The 22500-nt window shown below is 48.8% G+C and overlaps 1 protein-coding gene across 1 annotated transcript in view; it reads left to right on the top strand.

The window, feature by feature from the left end:
- LOC138959300 (phosphoenolpyruvate carboxykinase, cytosolic [GTP]-like) overlaps positions 1-22500 on the top strand; it is a 26186-nt gene that overhangs the window by 2545 nt on the left and 1141 nt on the right. Inside the window, exons 2-17 of the mRNA XM_070330721.1 lie at positions 1293-1343; positions 3176-3299; positions 3774-3919; positions 4452-4636; positions 5799-6002; positions 6561-6748; positions 15359-15575; positions 16174-16381; positions 16917-17116; positions 18369-18655; positions 18984-19951; positions 20060-20383; positions 20546-20653; positions 20762-21139; positions 21302-21625; positions 22220-22273. Coding sequence (XP_070186822.1) covers positions 1293-1343; positions 3176-3299; positions 3774-3919; positions 4452-4636; positions 5799-6002; positions 6561-6748; positions 15359-15575; positions 16174-16381; positions 16917-17116; positions 18369-18655; positions 18984-19163 — 1990 coding nt within the window. The 3' untranslated portion in view covers positions 19164-19951; positions 20060-20383; positions 20546-20653; ... (1 more) ...; positions 21302-21625; positions 22220-22273. The remainder of the gene's footprint in view (positions 1-1292; positions 1344-3175; positions 3300-3773; positions 3920-4451; positions 4637-5798; positions 6003-6560; positions 6749-15358; positions 15576-16173; positions 16382-16916; positions 17117-18368; positions 18656-18983; positions 19952-20059; positions 20384-20545; positions 20654-20761; positions 21140-21301; positions 21626-22219; positions 22274-22500) is intronic.

Below are 22500 nucleotides of genomic sequence, written 5' to 3'. Positions count from 1 at the left end.
ATACGGCCAGTAATTGCAGCCATTTCGGCGCATATTTACCTTAACATAACATACTTAGTTAGGTAATTTGGGTATTTAGATTCAAGATTTCAGATTTGATTCACCCTTTCGAGCCGGGCTTCCTTTGATACAAGCTCCTGTGGGGCATACCGATGCCTCACAATACCAATACTCAATTATTTTCTCCTTTTGTTCTCCCACTATTGAATACGTGTATTACGCAACCTGAAATTCACATATCAAAACAGACATCACACTCTTAAAATGCACGCATTGTTCTGAAAGGATCTTCGGAAAATACATCCGTTTCTTCGCAACTGCCTAGAGAAATCAGTAAATGTATGGGCTTACTTCTTCCCCTGAAAACAGTTAACCCCCTTCGTGTGTACATGCAAGCACAAGACCAAGTGCGCACGGAAAAGATCCTGTAATCCATGTCGGAGTTCGGTGGGTTATGGAAACACGAAAATATTCAGCATGCCTACCCAACGAAAGCGGAGTGAAGCTGACTATACTCTCAGAGTATTGTGTGGGGAACCCAAATGGTCAAACGAGCTCACACGTAACCAGAAAATTCTGGAACGCTGAAGAAGAAGAAGAAGAAGAAGAAGAAGAAGAAGAAGAAGAAGTTGGGCTCAGTCACCATCTGAAAAGTGCCAAGGTGTTTCCATGGGGTCAGTCACCATCTGAAAAGTGCCAAGGTGTTTCCATGGGATCAGTGACCATCTGAAAAGTGCCAAGGTATTTCCATGGGATCAGTGACCATCTGAAAAGTGCCAAGGTGTTTCCATGGGGTCAGTCACCATCTGAAAAGTGCCAAGGTGTTTCCATGGGATCAGTGACCATCTGAAAAGTGCCAAGGTATTTCCATGGGATCAGTGACCATCTGAAAAGTACCAAGGTGTTTCCATGGGGTCAGAACAGCCTCCACTTGGACACATACCACATATCATCGTAGTGACTGCGTCCTGTACATAGTGTCAATAGTTTGATGATTCCATTGTTAACGGACATTACTGGCAAGTTGTGAAATGAGTTCATCAACCAATTGTGACTGCACAGGATGCAATCAGGATGCAATCAGGATGTTGGTTGTTGGCTTGTGTGCAGATGGAGGGGTGTTCTTGTCCCGTTTAAATGCCAGGACAGATCTTAGATGGTGTGCTGACTTTTGTTTAGTTTTGGTGTTGTTGGGGTGGGGGGGGGGGACTGTTCCTTTTACAACAATCGTTAATTGTAAGGACTGTCCAGTGAAAAGGCCTAAAACCACATTTGAGCGTGTTTCCTTTCAGTGTCCCCCCGCGTTGTGCGTGCAAAAAGCTGCGTGTTCGAGTCACCCATCGGTCAGTTTATCCTTCTGTCTCTCTGTTCCTGTCTCTGTCTCCGTCTCTCTCTCTCTCTCTCTCTCTCTCTCTCTCTCTCTCTCTCTCTCTCTCTCTCTCTCTCTCTCTCTCTCTCTCTTAACTTGAATTGCTACAGTTTGCCGACTTTATTGTTGATAGTTGATGTAGAGATGTACGGACAGGTTGCCGACGGGATAGTTGATAGTTGATGAAAATAGCTACATATTGCCGACTAGATTGTTCATGGTTGTTGTAAACAGCTACCGGTTGCCGAACAGATTGTTCTTAGTTGATGTGAATTGCTACCGGTTTGCCGACTGAATGCTTCATGTTGATGTAACTAGCTAGGCCTACCGGTTGCCGACTAGATTGTTTATGATTGTTGGGAATATATACCAGTTGCCGACTATATTGTACATGGTTGATGGGAATAGCTACCGGTTTCCGACCAGATTGTTCATGGTTGATGGGAATAGCTACCGGTTTCTGACCAGATTGTTCATGGTTGATGGGAATAGCTACCGGTTTCCGACTAGATTGTTCATGGTTGATGGGAATAGCTACCGGTTTCCGACCAGATTGTTCATGGTTGATGGGAATAGCTACCGGTTTCCGACTGGATCGTTCATAGTTGATTTTATTGTTGATGGTTGATTGGAATAGCTACCGGTTGCCGACTGGATTGTTGATAGTTCGCAACTTCTTCATAAACCGAAATTAAAAGGGTTTTTATTCGTGTGTAGAGCATCTTGTTAACAGCCACAGAATCCTCCATGTTTACATGCGATAAGAAGACCCTACCACCTGAACACAGCCACAGAATCCTCCATGTTTACATGCGATAAGAAGACCCTACCACCTGAACACAGCTACAGAATCCTCCATGTTTACATGCGATAAGAAGACCCCACCACCTGAACACAGCCACAGAATCCTCCATGTTTACATGCGATAAGAAGACCCTACCACCTGAACACAGCCACAGAATCCTCCATGTTTACATGCGATAAGAAGACCCTACCACCTGAACACAGCCACAGAATCCTCCATGTTTACATGCGATAAGAAGACCCCACCACCTGAACACAGCCACAGAATCCTCCATGTTTACATGCGATAAGAAGACCCTACCACCTGAACACAGCCACAGAATCCTCCATGTTTACATGCGATAAGAAGACCCTACCACCTGAACACAGCCACAGAATCCTCCATGTTTACATGCGATAAGAAGACCCTACCACCTGAACACAGCCACAGAATCCTCCATGTTTACATGCGATAAGAAGACCCTACCACCTGAACACAGCCACAGAATCCTCCATGTTTACATGCGATAAGAAGACCCTACCACCTGAACACAGCCCAACCATCTACAGCCTAACCATCTACAGCCTGCTTGATCGCTTTCTATGCAGATTGGTATTTTTTCCCAATTAATTAACTGCCACCATTGCAAACATGCAACAATGATTGAAAAACCGGCACAGAACCAAGTCAGGTTGTTGAGTTTTGGAATTTGTTCAAGTGGAGGGATGTTTTTCTCCTGAGCAAACGTCTGGACATATCTGCGTTGGGACACCAGTAGGGCAGGAAGGTGTTTGTTTCATGCGTGTTGCATTGTGAGACTAACCCTATATGTTTCATGCGTGTTTCATTGTGAGACTAACCCTATATGTTTCATGCGTGTTGCATTGTGAGACTAACCCTATATGTTTCATGCGTGTTGCATTGTGAGACTAACCCTATATGTTTCATGCGTGTTTCATTGTGAGACTAACCCTATATGTTTCATGCGTGTTTCATTGTTAGATTAACCCTATATGTTTCAGACACAGCAACAGCTCTGTGGGACTGCCAGATTCGCAAACTGAAAAGCCCAAATCCAACATCCTCCTCGTTCCTAAGTCTTCCATCCGTGTCATATATGGCGACCTTGGTTTCTTACCGAAAAAGGTCTGTGTTCGTGTGTGAGTTGGGAGTGGAGTGTTTATGTAAGTCTGTGTGTGTGTTGGGGGATGTCTATGTTAGTGTATATGTGTTTGAAGGGGCTGTGTGTGTGTATATGTGTGTGTGTGTGTGTGTGTGTGTGTGTGTGTGTTGGAAGGGGCTGTGTGTGTATGCGTGTGTGTGTGTGTGTGTGTGTGTGTGTGTGTGTCTCTGTGTCTCTCTCTCTCTCTCTCTCTCTCTCTCTCGCGCGCGCGCGCGCGCGCGCGCGCGCGCACAAGACTAGGAGAGCATTACCTTTCTCTTTCTCCTTCGTTTCCCCCTCCTCCTCGTCTTCTTCATCCACCCCTTTAAACATCGTCATCCTCACCACCACCACCACCATCATCACCACCACTATCCTTATCAGAAAGATGACGCATCATCACAGACCACACAGAGTGTCATGTCCCCTGTATGACCTTGACCTGCTTGTTCTGACAGGTGCGGCATTTCGTGGAGGAGCACGCGCGCCTGTGCAAGCCGGACACCATCCACATCTGTGACGGGTCGGAGCGAGAGAACGACCTCCTGCTCTACGTGCTGCAGAGGGACAACATCTTGAAGCGGCTGCACAAGTTTGAAAACTGGTCAGTATATCAAACATGCATGCCTAACTACCACCTCAACCTTAGCAAATCGACGAGATGGTCCCTATAGTAGGTATCATCCTGTGGGACAGGAACAAACTGTTAACGCTATCACAACCTTTCGCTATGGATTGGCATGCTTTGATTTGCTCTGCTCTGCTCTGCTCTGCTCTGTTCTGTTCTGTTTTGTTTCGTTCTGGTCTGAACTGCTCTGGCCTGATCTCGCTGTTAACTTGGACAGACAAACACAGTTATAAAACACAGTAACACAGTTATAAAACACAGACTCGACGTTTCCAGTCCTGACTTCCGGAAGTGGACCTCAGCTCATCAACACTCGCCTGCCCTGTTCTGCTCTATATTGATCTGATCTGATTGGACCTGACCTAATCCGACCTGATCTGATCTGTTCTGTTCTGTTCTGCTCTGTTCGCCTGACGTGTTTTGATCTGAACTCTTCTTTCCCTTGCTGTATGTTGCTGTGTGTTGCTCCACTCTGACCATCTCATTTTATCCCTTGTGTCCCCACCAGCTGGCTGGCCAAGACTGACCCAGCCGACGTGGCGCGCGTGGAGCGGCTGACCTACATCTCCACCCACGAGGAGCGCGATACCATCCCCCACACCAAGAACGGCGCGCGCTGCCAGCTGGGAAACTGGATGAACCCCGAGGACATGGAGCAGGAGCTCAACATGCGATTCCCCAACTGCATGAAAGGTGAGGCCCCAGATACACCACTCAGCACAGCTTGAACGCAGTGTACGTGTATGCCTCAGAGGCTCAACATGCGATTCCCCAACTGCATGAAAGATGAGGCCCCACATACACCACTCAGCACAGTTTGAATGCAGTGTGTATGCCTCAGAGGCTCAACATGCGATTCCCTAACTGCATGAAAGGTGAGGCCCCACATACACCACTCAGCACAGTTTGAATGCAGTGTATATGCCTCAGAGGCTCAACATGCGATTCCCCAACTGCATGAAAGGTAAGGTCCCACATACACCACTCAGCACAGTTTGAATGCAGTGTGTATGCCTTAGAGGCTCAACATGCGATTCCCCAACTGCATGAAAGGTGAGGCCCCAGAAACACCACTCAGCACAGTTTGAATGCAGTGTGTATGTCTCAGAGGCTCAACATGCGATTCCCTAACTGCATGAAAGGTGAGGCCCCTCACACACCACTCAGCACAGTTTGAATGCAGTGTGTATGCCTCAGAGGCTCAACATGCGATTCCCCAACTGCATGAAAGGTAAGGCCCCACATACACCACTCAGCACAGTTTGAATGCAGTGTGTATGCCTTAGAGGCTCAACATGCGATTCCCCAACTGCATGAAAGGTAAGGCCCCACATACACCACTCAGCACAGTTTGAATGCAGTGTGTATGTCTCAGAGGCTCAACATGCGATTCCCCAACTGCATGAAAGGTGAGGCCCCAGATACACCACTCAGCACAGTTTGAATGCAGTGTGTATGCCTCAGAGGCTCAACATGCGATTCCCCAACTGCATGAAAGGTGAGGCCCCAGATACACCACTCAGCACACTTTCAATGCAGTGTGTACGCCGCTCTTGGCATTGCGTAGTAGAGCTGCTGTTCCTTCAACCTGTGATATCACGCTCGATATGCGCTTCCCTAGCTAACTGCATGAAAGGTTATGCCCCAGATACAAACACAACTCAGCAAAGTCTGAATGTAACTGGTTGTGAGTTTGCAGCGCCTGTAATAGCATAGTACAGCTGTTCGTTCAACATGCGATCCCGCGCTCCACATGCGCTTTCTCAACTGGCTGAGAGGCAAGGACCAACATTGACTCAGACTAGCTTTCAGGCGGACCAAGTTTCCAAGTAACCCTCCCTCCTTGTACTTTCAGGACGCACCATGTTCGTCATTCCGTACAGTATGGGCCCAGTGGGGTCACCGCTGTCCAAGATTGGCGTGCAGCTGACCGACTCGGCCTACGTGGTGGCCAGCATGCGCATCATGACCCGCATCGGGTCCAAGGTGGTCGAGGCCCTGGGCAGCGGCCCCTTCGTCAAGTGTCTGCACTCAGTGGGCCGCCCACTGCCACTCACCGGTCAGTATATATGTAGAATGTTTTGTTTTTTGTTGTGTATCTTAGTGGTGGATGACATGTCTGGTGGAGAGAGGGCTGACGTGTCAGTAATTGAGAAGGGGGGGGGGTGCAAAGCCGGAGAGCGTGAGAGAGAGGGAGAGAGAGGGGGGAGAGAGAGAGAGAGAGAGAGAGAGAGGGGGGAGAGAGAGAGAGGGGGGGGGGAGAGAGAGAGAGGTGGGAGGAGGAGAGAGGGAGGGGGAGAGAGAGAGAGAGAGAGAGAGAGAGAGGGGGAGAGAGAGGGAGAGAGAGGGAAGGTCTTGCACGCTTTGGGAACTGGCCTTTTTGTCAAGCGTCTTCACTGCGTTGGGTTTGTTGTGTGTGTGTGCTTTCGAGTTTGAAAAGAATCATGTGTCATCTCTGCCTTGCTCATTTTGTTCCTCCTCTTCCTCATCCGTGTCCTTCTTTTTGTACGTCTTCTCCATTAACCCGCATCATTCCACTCTCTTGACACAGTCATCCGTGTCCTTCTTTTTGTACGTCTTCTCCATTAACCCGCATCATTCCACTCTCTTGACACAGTCAAGCTGCACAACAACTGGCCGTGTGACCCCAAGATGCTGATCGTGGCCCACCTGCCCGAGAAGAACGAGATCTGTTCCTACGGCAGCAGCTACGGGGGCAACGCTCTGCTGGGCAAGAAGTGCCTGGCGCTCCGAATCGGCTCCATTCTGGGTCACAGGGAGGGCTGGCTGGCAGAGCACATGCTGGTGAGTAGGACTTGCTTGCAGACTCTGGGGCTTGTGATCAAAGGCCCACTCCACCATTTGGTCACACACCAACAAAGAACAACACCAACAAAGAACAGTCAGGGTGGTGATATTCCAACTCACCACAGCAAACAGTCAGGGTGGTGATATTCCAACTCACCACAGCAAACAGTCAGGGTGGTAATATCCCAACTCACCACAGCAAACAGTCAGGGTGGTAATATTCCAACTCACCACAGCAAACAGTCAGGGTGGTAATATCCCAACTCACCACAGCAAACAGTCAGGGTGGTAATATTCCAACTCACCACAGCAAACAGTCAAGGTGGTAATGTTCCAACTCACCACAGCAAACAGTCAGGGTGGTAATATTCCAACTCACCACAGCAAACAGTCAGGGTGGTAATATTCCAACTCACCACAGCAAACAGTCAGGGTGGTAATGTTCCAACTCACCACAGCAAACAGTCAGGGTGGTGATATTCCAACTCACCACAGCAAACAGTCAGGGTGGTAATATTCCAACTCACCACAGCAAACAGTCAGGGTGGTGATAATCCAACTCACCACAGCAAACAGTCAGGGTGGTGATATTCCAACTCACCACAGCAAACAGTCAGGGTGGTAATATTCCAACTCACCACAGCAAACAGTCAGGGTGGTGATAATCCAACTCACCACAGCAAACAGTCAGGGTGGTGATATTCCAACTCACCACAGCAAACAGTCAGGGTGGTGATATTCCAACTCACCACAGCAAACAGTCAGGGTGGTGATATTCCAACTCACCACAGCAAACAGTCAGGGTGGTAATATTCCAACTCACCACAGCAAACAGTCAGGGTGGTAATATTCCAACTCACCACAGCAAACAGTCAGGGTGGTGATATTCCAACTCACCACAGCAAACAGTCAGGGTGGTAATGTTCCAACTCACCACAGCAAACAGTCAGGGTGGTGATATTCCAACTCACCACAGCAAACAGTCAGGGTGGTGATATTCCAACTCACCACAGCAAACAGTCAGGGTGGTAATATTCCAACTCACCACAGCAAACAGTCAGGGTGGTAATGTTCCAACTCACCACAGCAAACAGTCAGGGTGGTAATATTCCAACTCACCACAGCAAACAGTCAGGGTGGTAATATTCCAACTCACCACAGCATACAGTCAGGGTGGTATTATTCCAACTCACCACAGCAAACAGTCAGGGTGGTGATATTCCAACTCACCACAGCAAACAGTCAGGGTGGTGATATTCCAACTCACCACAGCAAACAGTCAGGGTGGTGATATTCCAACTCACCACAGCAAACAGTCAGGGTGGTGATATTTGGTATGTGACCAAATGGAGGGATGGTCTTATTCCATGTAAAAGACGGGCTAAATGTGAGACAGCGAGGCGAACTGTTTTCAAGAGGCGGAGTGGGCCTTTAATACCAGCCTTTAATACCAGCCTTTAATACCAGCCTTTAATACCAGCCTTTAATACCAGCCTTTAATACCAGCCTTTAATACCAGCCTGTAATACCAGCCTTTAATACCAGCCTTTAATACCAGCCTTTAATACCAGCCTTTAATACCAGCCTTTAATACCAGCCTGTAATACCAGCCTGTAATACCAGCCTGTAATACCAGCCTTTAATACCAGCCTGTAATACCAGCCTTTAATACCAGCCTGTAATACCAGCCTGTAATACCAGCCTTTAATACCAGCCTTTAATACCAGCCTTTAATACCAGCCTTTAATACCAGCCTGTAATACCAGCCTGTAATACCAGCCTTTAATACCAGCCTGTAATACCAGCCTGTAATACCAGCCTTTAATACCAGCCTTTAATACCAGCCTGTAATACCAGCCTTTAATACCAGCCTTTAATACCAGCCTGTAATACCAGCCTGTAATACCAGCCTTTAATACCGGTAACACTGCAGTAAGGATAAAGGAGCAGGATACTTCAATCGACCGGCGCTTAGAAACATGCTCCGGGGCTTGCACCCACGTTGGGATTGTGTTGTATGGGTCTGTGAAGGCCTCCACTTTGTTTTCATCCCCTCCTCGTCCTACTACAGTGGGATTGTGTTGTATGGGTCCGTTAAGGCCTCCACTTTGTTCTCACCCCCCTCCTCGTCCTACTACAGTGGGATTGTGTTTTATGGGTCCGTTAAGGCCTCCACTTTGTTCTCATCCCCTCCTCGTCCTACTACAGTGGGATTGTGTTTTATGGGTCCGTGAAGGCCTCCACTTTGTTCTCACCCCCCTCCTCGTCCTACTACAGTGGGATTGTGTTTGATGGGTCTGTGAAGGCCTCCACTTTGTTCTCATCCCCCTCCTCGTCCTACTACAGTGGGATTGTGTTTTATGGGTCTGTGAAGGCCTCCACTTTGTTCTCACCCCCCTCCTCGTCCTACTACAGTGGGATTGTGTTTTATGGGTCCGTGAAGGCCTCCACTTTGCTCTCACCCCCTCCTCGTCCTACTACTGTGGGATTGTGTTTGATGGGTCTGTGAAGGCCTCCACTTTGCTCTCATCCCCCTCCTCGTCCTACTACAGTGGGATTGTGTTTGATGGGTCTGTGAAGGCCTCCACTTTGCTCTCATCCCCCTCCTCGTCCTACTACAGTGGGATTGTGTTTGATGGGTCTGTGAAGGCCTCCACTTTGTTCTCATCCCCCTCCTCGTCCTACAACAGTGGGATTGTGTTTGATGGGTCTGTGAAGGCCTCCACTTTGTTCTCATCCCCCTCCTCGTCCTACTACAGTGGAATTGTGTTTGATGGGTCTGTGAAGGCCTCCACTTTGTTCTCATCCCCCTCCTCGTCCTACTACAGTGGGATTGTGTTTGATGGGTCTGTGAAGGCCTCCACTTTGTTCTCACCCCCCTCCTCGTCCTACTACAGTGGGATTGTGTTTGATGGGTCTGTGAAGGCCTCCACTTTGTTCTCATCCCCCTCCTCGTCCTACTACAGTGGGATTGTGTTTGATGGGTCTGTGAAGGCCTCCACTTTGTTCTCACCCCCCTCCTCGTCCTACTACAGTGGGATTGTGTTTGATGGGTCTGTGAAGGCCTCCACTTTGTTCTCACCCCCCTCCTCGTCCTACTACAGTGGGATTGTGTTTGATGGGTCTGTGAAGGCCTCCACTTTGTTCTCATCCCCCTCCTCGTCCTACTACAGTGGGATTGTGTTTGATGGGTCTGTGAAGGCCTCCACTTTGTTCTCACCCCCCTCCTCGTCCTACTACAGTGGGATTGTGTTTGATGGGTCTGTGAAGGCCTCCACTTTGCTCTCATCCCCCTCCTCGTCCTACTACAGTGGGATTGTGTTTGATGGGTCTGTGAAGGCCTCCACTTTGTTCTCATCCCCCTCCTCGTCCTACTACAGTGGGATTGTGTTTGATGGGTCTGTGAAGGCCTCCACTTTGTTCTCATCCCCCTCCTCGTCCTACTACAGTGGGATTGTGTTTGATGGGTCTGTGAAGGCCTCCACTTTGCTCTCATCCCCCTCCTCGTCCTACTACAGTGGGATTGTGTTTTATGGGTCTGTGAAGGCCTCCACTTTGCTCTCATCCCCCTCCTCGTCCTACTACAGTGGGATTGTGTTTGATGGGTCTGTGAAGGCCTCCACTTTGTTCTCACCCCCCTCCTCGTCCTACTACAGTGGGATTGTGTTTGATGGGTCTGTGAAGGCCTCCACTTTGTTCTCATCCCCCTCCTCGTCCTACTACAGTGGGATTGTGTTTGATGGGTCTGTGAAGGCCTCCACTTTGTTCTCACCCCCCTCCTCGTCCTACTACAGTGGGATTGTGTTTGATGGGTCTGTGAAGGCCTCCACTTTGTTCTCACCCCCCTCCTCGTCCTACTACAGTGGGATTGTGTTTGATGGGTCTGTGAAGGCCTCCACTTTGTTCTCATCCCCCCTCCTCGTCCTACTACAGTGGAATTGTGTTTGATGGGTCTGTGAAGGCCTCCACTTTGCTCTCATCCCCCTCCTCGTCCTACTACAGTGGGATTGTGTTTGATGGGTCTGTGAAGGCCTCCACTTTGTTCTCACCCCCCTCCTCGTCCTACTACAGTGGGATTGTGTTTGATGGGTCTGTGAAGGCCTCCACTTTGCTCTCATCCCCCTCCTCGTCCTACTACAGTGGGATTGTGTTTGATGGGTCTGTGAAGGCCTCCACTTTGTTCTCATCCCCCTCCTCGTCCTACTACAGTGGGATTGTGTTGTATGGGTCTGTGAAGGCCTCCACTTTGCTCTCACCCCCCTCCTCGTCCTACTACAGTGGGATTGTGTTGTATGGGTCTGTGAAGGCCTCCACTTTGTTCTCATCCCCCTCCTCGTCCTACTACAGTGGGATTGTGTTGTATGGGTCTGTGAAGGCCTCCACTTTGTTCTCATCCCCCTCCTCGTCCTACTACAGTGGGATTGTGTTTGATGGGTCTGTGAAGGCCTCCACTTTGTTCTCATCCCCCTCCTCGTCCTACTACAGTGGGATTGTGTTTGATGGGTCTGTGAAGGCCTCCACTTTGTTCTCATCCCCCTCCTCGTCCTACTACAGTGGGATTGTGTTTTATGGGTCCGTTAAGGCCTCCACTTTGTTCTCATCCCCCTCCTCGTCCTACTACAGTGGGATTGTGTTTTATGGGTCCGTGAAGGCCTCCACTTTGTTCTCATCCCCCTCCTCGTCCTACTACAGTGGGATTGTGTTTTATGGGTCTGTGAAGGCCTCCACTTTGTTCTCATCCCCCTCCTCGTCCTACTACAGTGGGATTGTGTTTTATGGGTCCGTGAAGGCCTCCACTTTGCTCTCATCCCCCTCCTCGTCTTACTACAGTGGGATTGTGTTTGATGGGTCTGTGAAGGCCTCCACTTTGCTCTCATCCCCCTCCTCGTCCTACTACAGTGGGATTGTGTTTTATGGGTCCGTTAAGGCCTCCACTTTGTTCTCATCCCCCTCCTCGTCCTACTACAGTGGGATTGTGTTTGATGGGTCTGTGAAGGCCTCCACTTTGTTCTCATCCCCCTCCTCGTCTTACTACAGTGGGATTGTGTTTTATGGGTCCGTGAAGGCCTCCACTTTGTTCTCACCCCCCTCCTCGTCCTACTACAGTGGGATTGTGTTTTATGGGTCCGTTAAGGCCTCCACTTTGTTCTCATCCCCCTCCTCGTCCTACTACAGTGGGATTGTGTTTTATGGGTCCGTTAAGGCCTCCACTTTGTTCTCATCCCCCTCCTCGTCCTACTACAGTGGGATTGTGTTTTATGGGTCCGTGAAGGCCTCCACTTTGCTCTCATCCCCCTCCTCGTCTTACTACAGTGGGATTGTGTTTGATGGGTCTGTGAAGGCCTCCACTTTGTTCTCATCCCCCTCCTCGTCCTACTACAGTGGGATTGTGTTTGATGGGTCTGTGAAGGCCTCCACTTTGTTCTCATCCCCCTCCTCGTCCTACTACAGTGGGATTGTGTTTGATGGGTCTGTGAAGGCCTCCACTTTGTTCTCATCCCCCTCCTCGTCCTACTACAGTGGGATTGTGTTTGATGGGTCTGTGAAGGCCTCCACTTTGTTCTCATCCCCCTCCTCGTCCTACTACAGTGGGATTGTGTTTGATGGGTCTGTGAAGGCCTCCACTTTGTTCTCATCCCCCTCCTCGTCCTACTACAGTGGGATTGTGTTTGATGGGTCTGTGAAGGCCTCCACTTTGCTCTCATCCCCCTCCTCGTCCTACTACAGTGGGATTGTGTTTGATGGGTCTGTGAAGGCCTCCACTTTGTTCTCATCCCCCTCCTCGTCCTACTACAGTGGGATTGTGTTGTATGGGTCTGTGAAGGCCTCCACTTTGTTCTCACCCCCCTCCTCGTCCTACTACAGTGGGATTGTGTTGTATGGGTCTGTGAAGGCCTCCACTTTGTTCTCACCCCCCTCCTCGTCCTACTACAGTGGGATTGTGTTTGATGGGTCTGTGAAGGCCTCCACTTTGTTCTCATCCCCCTCCTCGTCCTACTACAGTGGGATTGTGTTGTATGGGTCTGTGAAGGCCTCCACTTTGTTCTCATCCCCCTCCTCGTCTTACTACAGTGGGATTGTGTTTGATGGGTCTGTGAAGGCCTCCACTTTGTTCTCACCCCCCTCCTCGTCCTACTACAGTGGGATTGTGTTTTATGGGTCCGTTAAGGCCTCCACTTTGCTCTCACCCCCCTCCTCGTCCTACTACAGTGGGATTGTGTTTGATGGGTCCGTTAAGGCCTCCACTTTGTTCTCATCCCCCTCCTCGTCCTACTACAGTGGGATTGTGTTTTATGGGTCCGTTAAGGCCTCCACTTTGTTCTCATCCCCCTCCTCGTCCTACTACAGTGGGATTGTGTTTTATGGGTCCGTTAAGGCCTCCACTTTGTTCTCATCCCCCTCCTCGTCCTACTACAGTGGGATTGTGTTTGATGGGTCTGTGAAGGCCTCCACTTTGTTCTCATCCCCCTCCTCGTCCTACTACAGTGGGATTGTGTTTGATGGGTCTGTGAAGGCCTCCACTTTGTTCTCATCCCCCTCCTCGTCCTACTACAGTGGGATTGTGTTTGATGGGTCTGTGAAGGCCTCCACTTTGTTCTCATCCCCCTCCTCGTCCTACTACAGTGGGATTGTGTTTGATGGGTCTGTGAAGGCCTCCACTTTGTTCTCATCCCCCTCCTCGTCCTACTACAGTGGGATTGTGTTGTATGGGTCTGTGAAGGCCTCCACTTTGCTCTCATCCCCCTCCTCGTCCTACTACAGTGGGATTGTGTTTTATGGGTCCGTTAAGGCCTCCACTTTGTTCTCATCCCCCTCCTCGTCCTACTACAGTGGGATTGTGTTTGATGGGTCTGTGAAGGCCTCCACTTTGTTCTCATCCCCCTCCTCGTCCTACTACAGTGGGATTGTGTTTGATGGGTCTGTGAAGGCCTCCACTTTGTTCTCATCCCCCTCCTCGTCTTACTACAGTGGGATTGTGTTTGATGGGTCTGTGAAGGCCTCCACTTTGCTCTCATCCCCCTCCTCGTCCTACTACAGTGGGATTGTGTTTGATGGGTCTGTGAAGGCCTCCACTTTGCTCTCATCCCCCTCCTCGTCCTACTACAGTGGGATTGTGTTTGATGGGTCCGTGAAGGCCTCCACTTTGCTCTCACCCCCCTCCTCGTCCTACTACAGTGGGATTGTGTTTGATGGGTCTGTGAAGGCCTCCACTTTGCTCTCACCCCCCTCCTCGTCCTACTACAGTGGGATTGTGTTTTATGGGTCCGTTAAGGCCTCCACTTTGTTCTCATCCCCCTCCTCGTCCTACTACAGTGGGATTGTGTTTGATGGGTCTGTGAAGGCCTCCACTTTGTTCTCATCCCCCTCCTCGTCCTACTACAGTGGGATTGTGTTTGATGGGTCTGTGAAGGCCTCCACTTTGTTCTCATCCCCCTCCTCGTCCTACTACAGTGGGATTGTGTTTGATGGGTCTGTGAAGGCCTCCACTTTGCTCTCATCCCCCTCCTCGTCCTACTACAGTGGGATTGTGTTTGATGGGTCTGTGAAGGCCTCCACTTTGTTCTCATCCCCCTCCTCGTCCTACTACAGTGGGATTGTGTTTGATGGGTCTGTGAAGGCCTCCACTTTGTTCTCATCCCCCTCCTCGTCCTACTACAGTGGGATTGTGTTTGATGGGTCTGTGAAGGCCTCCACTTTGCTCTCACCCCCCTCCTCGTCCTACTACAGTGGGATTGTGTTTGATGGGTCTGTGAAGGCCTCCACTTTGTTCTCATCCCCCTCCTCGTCCTACAACAGTGGGATTGTGTTTGATGGGTCTGTGAAGGCCTCCACTTTGTTCTCACCCCCCTCCTCGTCCTACTACAGTGGGATTGTGTTGTATGGGTCTGTGAAGGCCTCCACTTTGCTCTCATCCCCCTCCTCGTCCTACTACAGTGGGATTGTGTTGTATGGGTCTGTGAAGGCCTCCACTTTGCTCTCATCCCCTCCTCGTCCTACTACAGTGGGATTGTGTTTTATGGGTCCGTGAAGGCCTCCACTTTGCTCTCATCCCCTCCTCGTCCTACTACAGTGGGATTGTGTTTTATGGGTCCGTGAAGGCCTCCACTTTGCTCTCATCCCCTCCTCGTCCTACTACAGTGGGATTGTGTTTGATGGGTCTGTGAAGGCCTCCACTTTGCTCTCATCCCCCTCCTCGTCCTACTACAGTGGAACCCCCCTCCCCACAAGACCTCCAATTCCAAATATCTGAGAAAATCATGACTTAAAAAGGAGGGAGTGGGGTTCCAAATTGGGGTGGGGTGGGGGAGCGCCTGTCAGGGCTTCGCCCCCCAGACGCAAAAGATTCTGTAACTTTATGAGGTGCTTTGTAGGCCTCTCCTGGAAGATAATAAGGTTAGCCACCAGTGGAAATCTATTCCTATTTTATGTTTTTATCTTTGAGACGGCAATGTGCGGCTCAGGTTGACACTGTCACATAATGTTGTTGTTGTTGTTGTTTGTTTGGGTGTTTTTTTGGGGGGTGGGTGGGGACGGTTCCGGAACCCCTAGATCCGTCCTTGCAGTCTATTTGCTTTCGGATTTAATGGTTTGCGATTTGCCTCCCAGATCCTGGGCATAGAGAACACGAAGACGAAGGAGAAGCGCTACATGGTGGCGGCTTTCCCCAGCGCGTGCGGCAAGACCAACATGGCCATGATGAAGCCCACGTTGCCCCACATCAAGATCACCTGTGTGGGGGACGACATCGCATGGATGCGCTTCGATGACAAGGGCCAGCTCAGAGCCATCAACCCCGAGAACGGATTCTTTGGCGTCGCGCCAGGTCAGTCTTGGGGTTTTGTTTTTCTTGTTGTCGTTGTTTTTGTTTATGTTTTTGTTGTTTGTTTGGTTTTTTGGGGGCGGGGGCGAAGGTGGCCTTCCTTCTAGTTGTTGTTGCTGATTAAGTTATTGAGACATCACAGGGCGCTAAGAGCTTTAAAGAGCTGCTGTTGTTGTAATTGTTGTGATTGCTTGTGGTGGTGGTGGTGGTGGTTGTTGTTGTTGTTGTTGTTGTTGTTGTTGTTGTTGTGGTTGTTGTTGTTGTTGTTGTAGTCCTTGGCTCTCCCCGTTGTTCCTCTCCATCTGCTTTACTCCTCATGGCTTTGTCTCATCAACACCGTCTCATGGCATGCTCTGATCAACGGATTTCTGTCTCAAGTTTCAATTAAAGATCAGATTAATTACGGTTATAGGTTTTGGTTTGAAAGAAAACATCTATGTTCACATGTTCTTTTGTTTTATTGTCCATGTTTCTGGAGAGTACATTTTTATTTTTGATATTGTTCTGTTTTGTATGTGGTCATTTTGTGAGTTAGATTTGCTTGGTGAGTTTTTCAAGAACTCCCAACAACAAATGTACACTGTCCTGTATACGTGAACAGGAACGTCGCACAAGACCAACCCGCACGCCATGGACACGATCCACAAGAACACCATCTTCACCAACGTGGCGGAGACGAGTGATGGGGGCGTGTTCTGGGAGGGGCTGGAGGACGAGATCCCGGAAGGCGTCAAGATCAAGTCCTGGCTGGGGGATGACGACTGGAGTCCAGACTCCAGGGACAAGACCGCTGCTCATCCCAACTCCAGGTAAGACTGACCAGGTATTTCCGGTGTGTTTGTGTACCAGGTGAGACAATGCGCCTTGCCTTTGTGTGTGTGTGTCCCACTGCTCACCCCAACTCCAGGTGAGGCCAGGTGTTGCCTTTGTTTGTGTGTGCCTGAGAGAATGACTCCTTTATGCAGTGAGAACTACACTTGTAGGTTCTGTCTGTCTTCTTCTGAGCTTATTTTCCTCAGTCACTCTCTTCCTGTAGTTCCAGTCTTGGAAGCCTGACAGTTAGCGAGCAACAGCCTCCCAGCACCAAGAACACAATAATATGCAAGATGATCTTCAAGTCGTTACAATAACTTGTGCATCCTTCCACTCGGCAGGTTCTGCACCCCGGCCTCCCAGCACCAAGAACACAATAATATGCAAGATGATCTTCAAGTCGTTACAATAACTTGTGCATCCTTCCACTCGGCAGGTTCTGCACCCCGGCCTCCCAGCACCAAGAACACAATAATATGCAAGATGATCTTCAAGTCGTTACAATAACTTGTGCATCCTTCCACTCGGCAGGTTCTGCACGCCGGCCTCCCAGTGCCCCATCCTGGACCCGGCGTGGGAAAGCCCGGAGGGAGTGCCTATCGACGCCATCATCTTCGGGGGACGTCGGCCGGCCGGCGTGCCGCTGGTGTTCGAGTCGTTTAACTGGGAGCACGGCGTCTTCATCGGGGCCTCCATGAGGTCGGAGGCCACCGCCGCTGCTGAGCACAAAGGTAGACATGCACAGCTTGCATTAACTATTTTGCTTGGATAGTTTTAAAACGAGCAATTGGATTTGCCTTAGCCGCTAGGGTCGGTGTAACTTACACCTCTTCGTATCAGTCTGCCTTTGAAGGTGAGGACAGATGTCCAGAACAGCGCGGTGCACTTTCCTTGAATGAGGGTGCAGTGTTCGGTGTAGAACTGAGGCGCGTCAGCCGCGACGGTGCCCGAGCTAAACATTGGCGGGCACTGCTCACAGCCCGGCACACAGCACTGTAAACATTCCCCCTCCCTTCACCTCTCTCGCCACCATCCGCCCTACCCTTGGTCTCATGCCACCATCCGCCCTACCCTTGGTCTCATGCCACCATCCGCCCTACCCTTGGTCTCTCGCCACCATCCGCCCTACCCTTGGTCTCTCGCCACCATCCGCCCTACCCTTAGTCTCTCGCCACCATCCGCCCTACCCTTGGTCTCATGCCACCATCCGCACTACCCTTGGTCTCATGCCACCATCCGCCCTACCCTTAGTCTCTCGCCACCATCCGCCCTACCCTTGGTCTCTCGCCACCATCCGCCCTACCCTTGGTCTCTCGCCACCATCCGCCCTACCCTTGGTCTCTCGCCACCATCCGCCCTACCCTTGGTCTCTCGCCACCATCCGCCCTACCCTTGGTCTCATGCCACCATCCGCCCTACCCTTGGTCTCATGCCACCATCCGCCCTACCCTTAGTCTCTCGCCACCATCCGCCCTACCCTTGGTCTCTCGCCACCATCCGCCCTACCCTTGGTCTCTCGCCACCATCCGCCCTACCCTTGGCCTCTCGCCACCATCCGCCCTACCCTTGGTCTCTCGCCACCATCCGCCCTACCCTTGGTCTCTCGCCACCATCCGCCCTACCCTTAGTCTCATAACTATGGAGCACTTTGGAGGCTGGTGTGTGTTGTGTCAACCAGAACCACTAAGGGCAGAAAGATTTGTTAATCCATGCCAAGCTGCCGCTTGACTATTCCTGAATAACGTTTGTGGCTGGTTGACCATGTGTGCTTTTGGATTACGAGGATTGACGTTTTCATATATTTGTTTATGTTTTTTAAATCATAAGAAATTGCTCTCAGAACAATGAATACCTCATTCGCGTCTCTTTCATTCTAAATTCTACGATGATCTGCACCGTCTTAGCTGATCTTTCTTCATAGCTGCTAAATGACACAGCCACAGGTATCTATCTCTCACCTTGAACATTGTTTATGTTTTGCAGCCAAAGTCCTGATGCATGACCCCTTCGCCATGAGGCCGTTCTTCGGCTACAACTTCGGCGAGTACCTTGCCCACTGGTTGTCTTTCGCCGAGAACCCCAAGAACAAGCTGCCCAAGATCTTCCACGTCAACTGGTTCCGCAAGAACAAGGACGGCAAGTTCATGTGGCCTGGCTTCGGGGATAACTGCCGCGTGCTGGAATGGGTGATGAAGCGGATCAAGGACGAGAACGTGGCCCAGAAGACGCCCGTCGGCTCCGTGCCCAAGCCGGGATCTCTCGACCTGTCGGTGAGTTGTCAGAATGTCTCGTCGTTCGATGGCATGGGGGTGCCACGCTTCGACCTTCAGTGGCCTTTTCTCTAGACACTGCACTGTCAGCACTCCATTTATCTTCAGCTTCCAGTCGGTGGCGTGTCGAGAATCATTATTTCTTTCTTTTCTTCTTTCTTTCTTTCTTTCTTTCTTTCTCTCTCTCCTTCTTCCTTAAATGTCCTTATTTCTTCCGTATTTCTTCCTTCCTTCCTTTCTTTTTCTTTCTTTCTTTTTTTCCTTCTTTCTGCTTTTGTGCGTTTGTATACGTTGAAATATTTACAATGATCTTTTTAACCGTTGCCAGGGTCTTGACGAGAAGGAGCTGGACATGGAGACCCTGATGAGCACGCCCAGTGACTTCTGGGAGAACGAGATCAACGCCATCTACAAGTACTTCGACGAGCAGGTCAACGACGACCTCCCATCGTCCATCATGAAACAGCTCAAAGACCTCGAGTCCAGAGTCACGGGAGGCGGGGCCTAAGCTTTGGGAGATCCCCTTGACACTGATCCGCTGAGCTATTGTTGACACCGGACACAGCCGTGTCGGAGTTATAGAACTTCCAAGAGAACTGACGCCATTTTGAAAATCTACAACAAACCTTGGGTGTTTTTTTCGAAAGAGACGATTTTTTGGATGATTTTTGTTTTGGGGGGAGTAATGTGTGTTACTGATGCGGAGAATGGGTGAGAATGATCGAATCTGTAGAACTGGTAGCACCCAGAAAGCAGTGTGGTGTGAATGAACTGAAAACGAGCGTGTGTGAGTGATGGACCGGACATCTAAGACATTGTCGCTGCCAGGTGTTACAATTTCTTTATGCTTCTGTGAAGCGTTATAGGGTTATAGGGCAGACCTATGCCAGGTGTAACTATTTTGTCTACTTCTGTGAAGCGTTATAGGGCAGACCTGTATATTCCCCGTGTAGTCATTCCCAACCATGCACACCATCCCACTACGCCAACAATCCTTTATCTGCTGTCTGTATCACTCATCGCTGAACACAATGTGAACGAAACAGTTATATCACCTCATTCCTGTGTTGACACTTTTTTGGTTCGAATGTTTTTCTTCTTTTAATAAAAATCATATTTCAGCAATAGACTGATACAGAGCAAAGCGAACTGTTAAAAGCATGTACATGTCTATGATCTGCCTGTTGTTTTTATGGACCCCGGGTTCTAGCCTAATATGTCATATTGGCGGAGGAGTCAAAGGTAGAAAGATGCAGAGAAAACAGGAGTTAGCATTGGCACTATAAGGATTCATAGGTAGAAAGATGTAGAGAAAACAGGAGTTAGCATTGGCACTATAAGGATTCATAGGTAGAAAGATGTAGAGAAAACAGGAGTTAGCATTGGCACTATAAGGATTCATAGGTGGAAAGATGCAGAGAAAACAGGAGTTAGCATTGGCACTATAAGGATTCATAGGTGGAAAGATGTAGAGAAAACAGGAGTTAGCATTGGCACTATAAGGATTCATAGGTGGAGAGATGTAGAGAAAACAGGAGTTAGCATTGGCACTATAAGGATTCATAGGTGGAGAGATGTAGAGAAAACAGGAGTTAGCATTGGCACTATAAGGATTCATAGGTGGAAAGATGTAGAGAAAACAGGAGTTTGCATTGGCACTATAAGGATTCATAGGTAGAAAGATGTAGAGAAAACAGGAGTTAGCATTGGCACTATAAGGATTCATAGGTGGAAAGATGTAGAGAAAACAGGAGTTAGCATTGGCACTACAAGGATTCATAGGTGGAAAGATGTAGAGAAAACAGGAGTTAGCATTGGCACTATAAGGATTCATAGGTGGAAAGATGTAGAGAAAACAGGAGTTAGCATTGGCACTATAAGGATTCATAGGTGGAAAGATGTAGAGAAAACAGGAGTTAGCATTGGCACTATAAGGATTCATAGGTAGAAAGATGTAGAGAAAACAGGAGTTAGCATTGGTACTATAAGGATTCATAGGTAGAAAGATGTAGAGAAAACAGGAGTTAGCATTGGTACTATAAGGATTCATAGGTGTAAAGATGTAGAGAAATCAGGAGTTAGCATTGGCACTATAAGGATTCATAGGTGGAAAGATGCAGAGAAAACAGGAGTTAGCATTGGCACTGTAAGGATTCATAGGTGGAAAGATGTAGAGAAAACAGGAGTTAGCATTGGCACTATAAGGATTCATAGGTGGAAAGATGTAGAGAAAACAGGAGTTAGCATTGGCACTGTAAGGATTCATAGGTGGAAAGATGTAGAGAAAACAGGAGTTAGCATTGGCACTGTAAGGATTCATAGGTGGAAAGATGCAGAGAAAACAGGAGTTAGCATTGGCACTGTAAGGATTCATAGGTGGAAAGATGCACAGAAAACAAGAGTTAGCATTGGCACTATAAGGATTCATAGGTGGAAAGATGCAGAGAAAACAGGAGTTAGCATTGGCACTATAAGGATTCATAGGTGGAAAGATGTAGAGAAAACAGGAGTTAGCATTGGTACTATAAGGATTCATAGGTGGAAAGATGTAGAGAAAACAGGAGTTAGCATTGGCACTGTAAGGATTCATAGGTGGAAAGATGTAGAGAAAACAGGAGTTAGCATTGGCACTATAAGGATTCAAAGGTGGAAAGATGCAGAGAAAACAGGAGTTAGCATTGGCACTATAAGGATTCAAAGGTGGAAAGATGCCGAGAAAACAGGAGTTCGCATTGGCACTATAAGGATTCATAGGTGGAAAGATGCCGAGAAAACAGGAGTTAGCATTGGCACTATAAGGATTCAAAGGTGGAAAGATGCCGAGAAAACAGGAGTTAGCATTGGCACTATAAGGATTCAAAGGTGGAAAGATGTAGAGAAAACAGGAGTTAGCATTGGTACTATAAGGATTCATAGGTGGAAAGATGCAGAGAAAACAGGAGTTAGCATTGGCACTATAAGGATTCATAGGTGGAAAGATGCCGAGAAAACAGGAGTTAGCATTGGCACTATAAGGATTCAAAGGTGGAAAGATGTAGAGAAAACAGGAGTTAGCATTGGCACTATAAGGATTCATAGGTGGAAAGATGTAGAGAAAACAGGAGTTAGCATTGGCACTATAAGGATTCAAAGGTGGAAAGATGTAGAGAAAACAGGAGTTAGCATTGGCACTATAAGGATTCAAAGGTGGAAAGATGTAGAGAAAACAGGAGTTAGCATTGGCACTATAAGGATTCATAGGTGGAAAGATGTAGAGAAAACAGGAGTTAGCATTGGTACTATAAGGATTCATAGGTGGAAAGATGCAGAGAAAACAGGAGTTAGCATTGGTACTATAAGGATTCAAAGGTGGAAAGATGTAGAGAAAACAGGAGTTAGCATTGGCACTATAAGGATTCAAAGGTGGAAAGATGTAGAGAAAACAGGAGTTAGCATTGGCACTATAAGGATTCATAGGTGGAAAGATGCCGAGAAAACAGGAGTTAGCATTGGCACTATAAGGATTCAAAGGTGGAAAGATGCCGAGAAAACAGGAGTTAGCATTGGCACTATAAGGATTCAAAGGTGGAAAGATGCAGAGAAAACAGGAGTTAGCATTGGCACTATAAGGATTCATAGGTAGAAAGATGTAGAGAAAACAGGAGTTAGCATTGGCACTGTAAGGATTCATAGGTGGAAAGATGTAGAGAAAACAGGAGTTAGCATTGGCACTGTAAGGATTCATAGGTGGAAAGATGTAGAGAAAACAGGAGTTAGCATTGGCACTGTAAGGATTCATAGGTGGAAAGATGTAGAGAAAACAGGAGTTAGCATTGGCACTATAAGGATTCATAGGTGGAAAGATG

The sequence above is a fragment of the Littorina saxatilis genome, linkage group LG1 (genome assembly GCF_037325665.1).
Source record: "Littorina saxatilis isolate snail1 linkage group LG1, US_GU_Lsax_2.0, whole genome shotgun sequence".
NCBI lineage: Eukaryota > Metazoa > Mollusca > Gastropoda > Littorinimorpha > Littorinidae > Littorina > Littorina saxatilis.
This window is presented reverse-complemented; position numbering and strand designations above follow the sequence as displayed.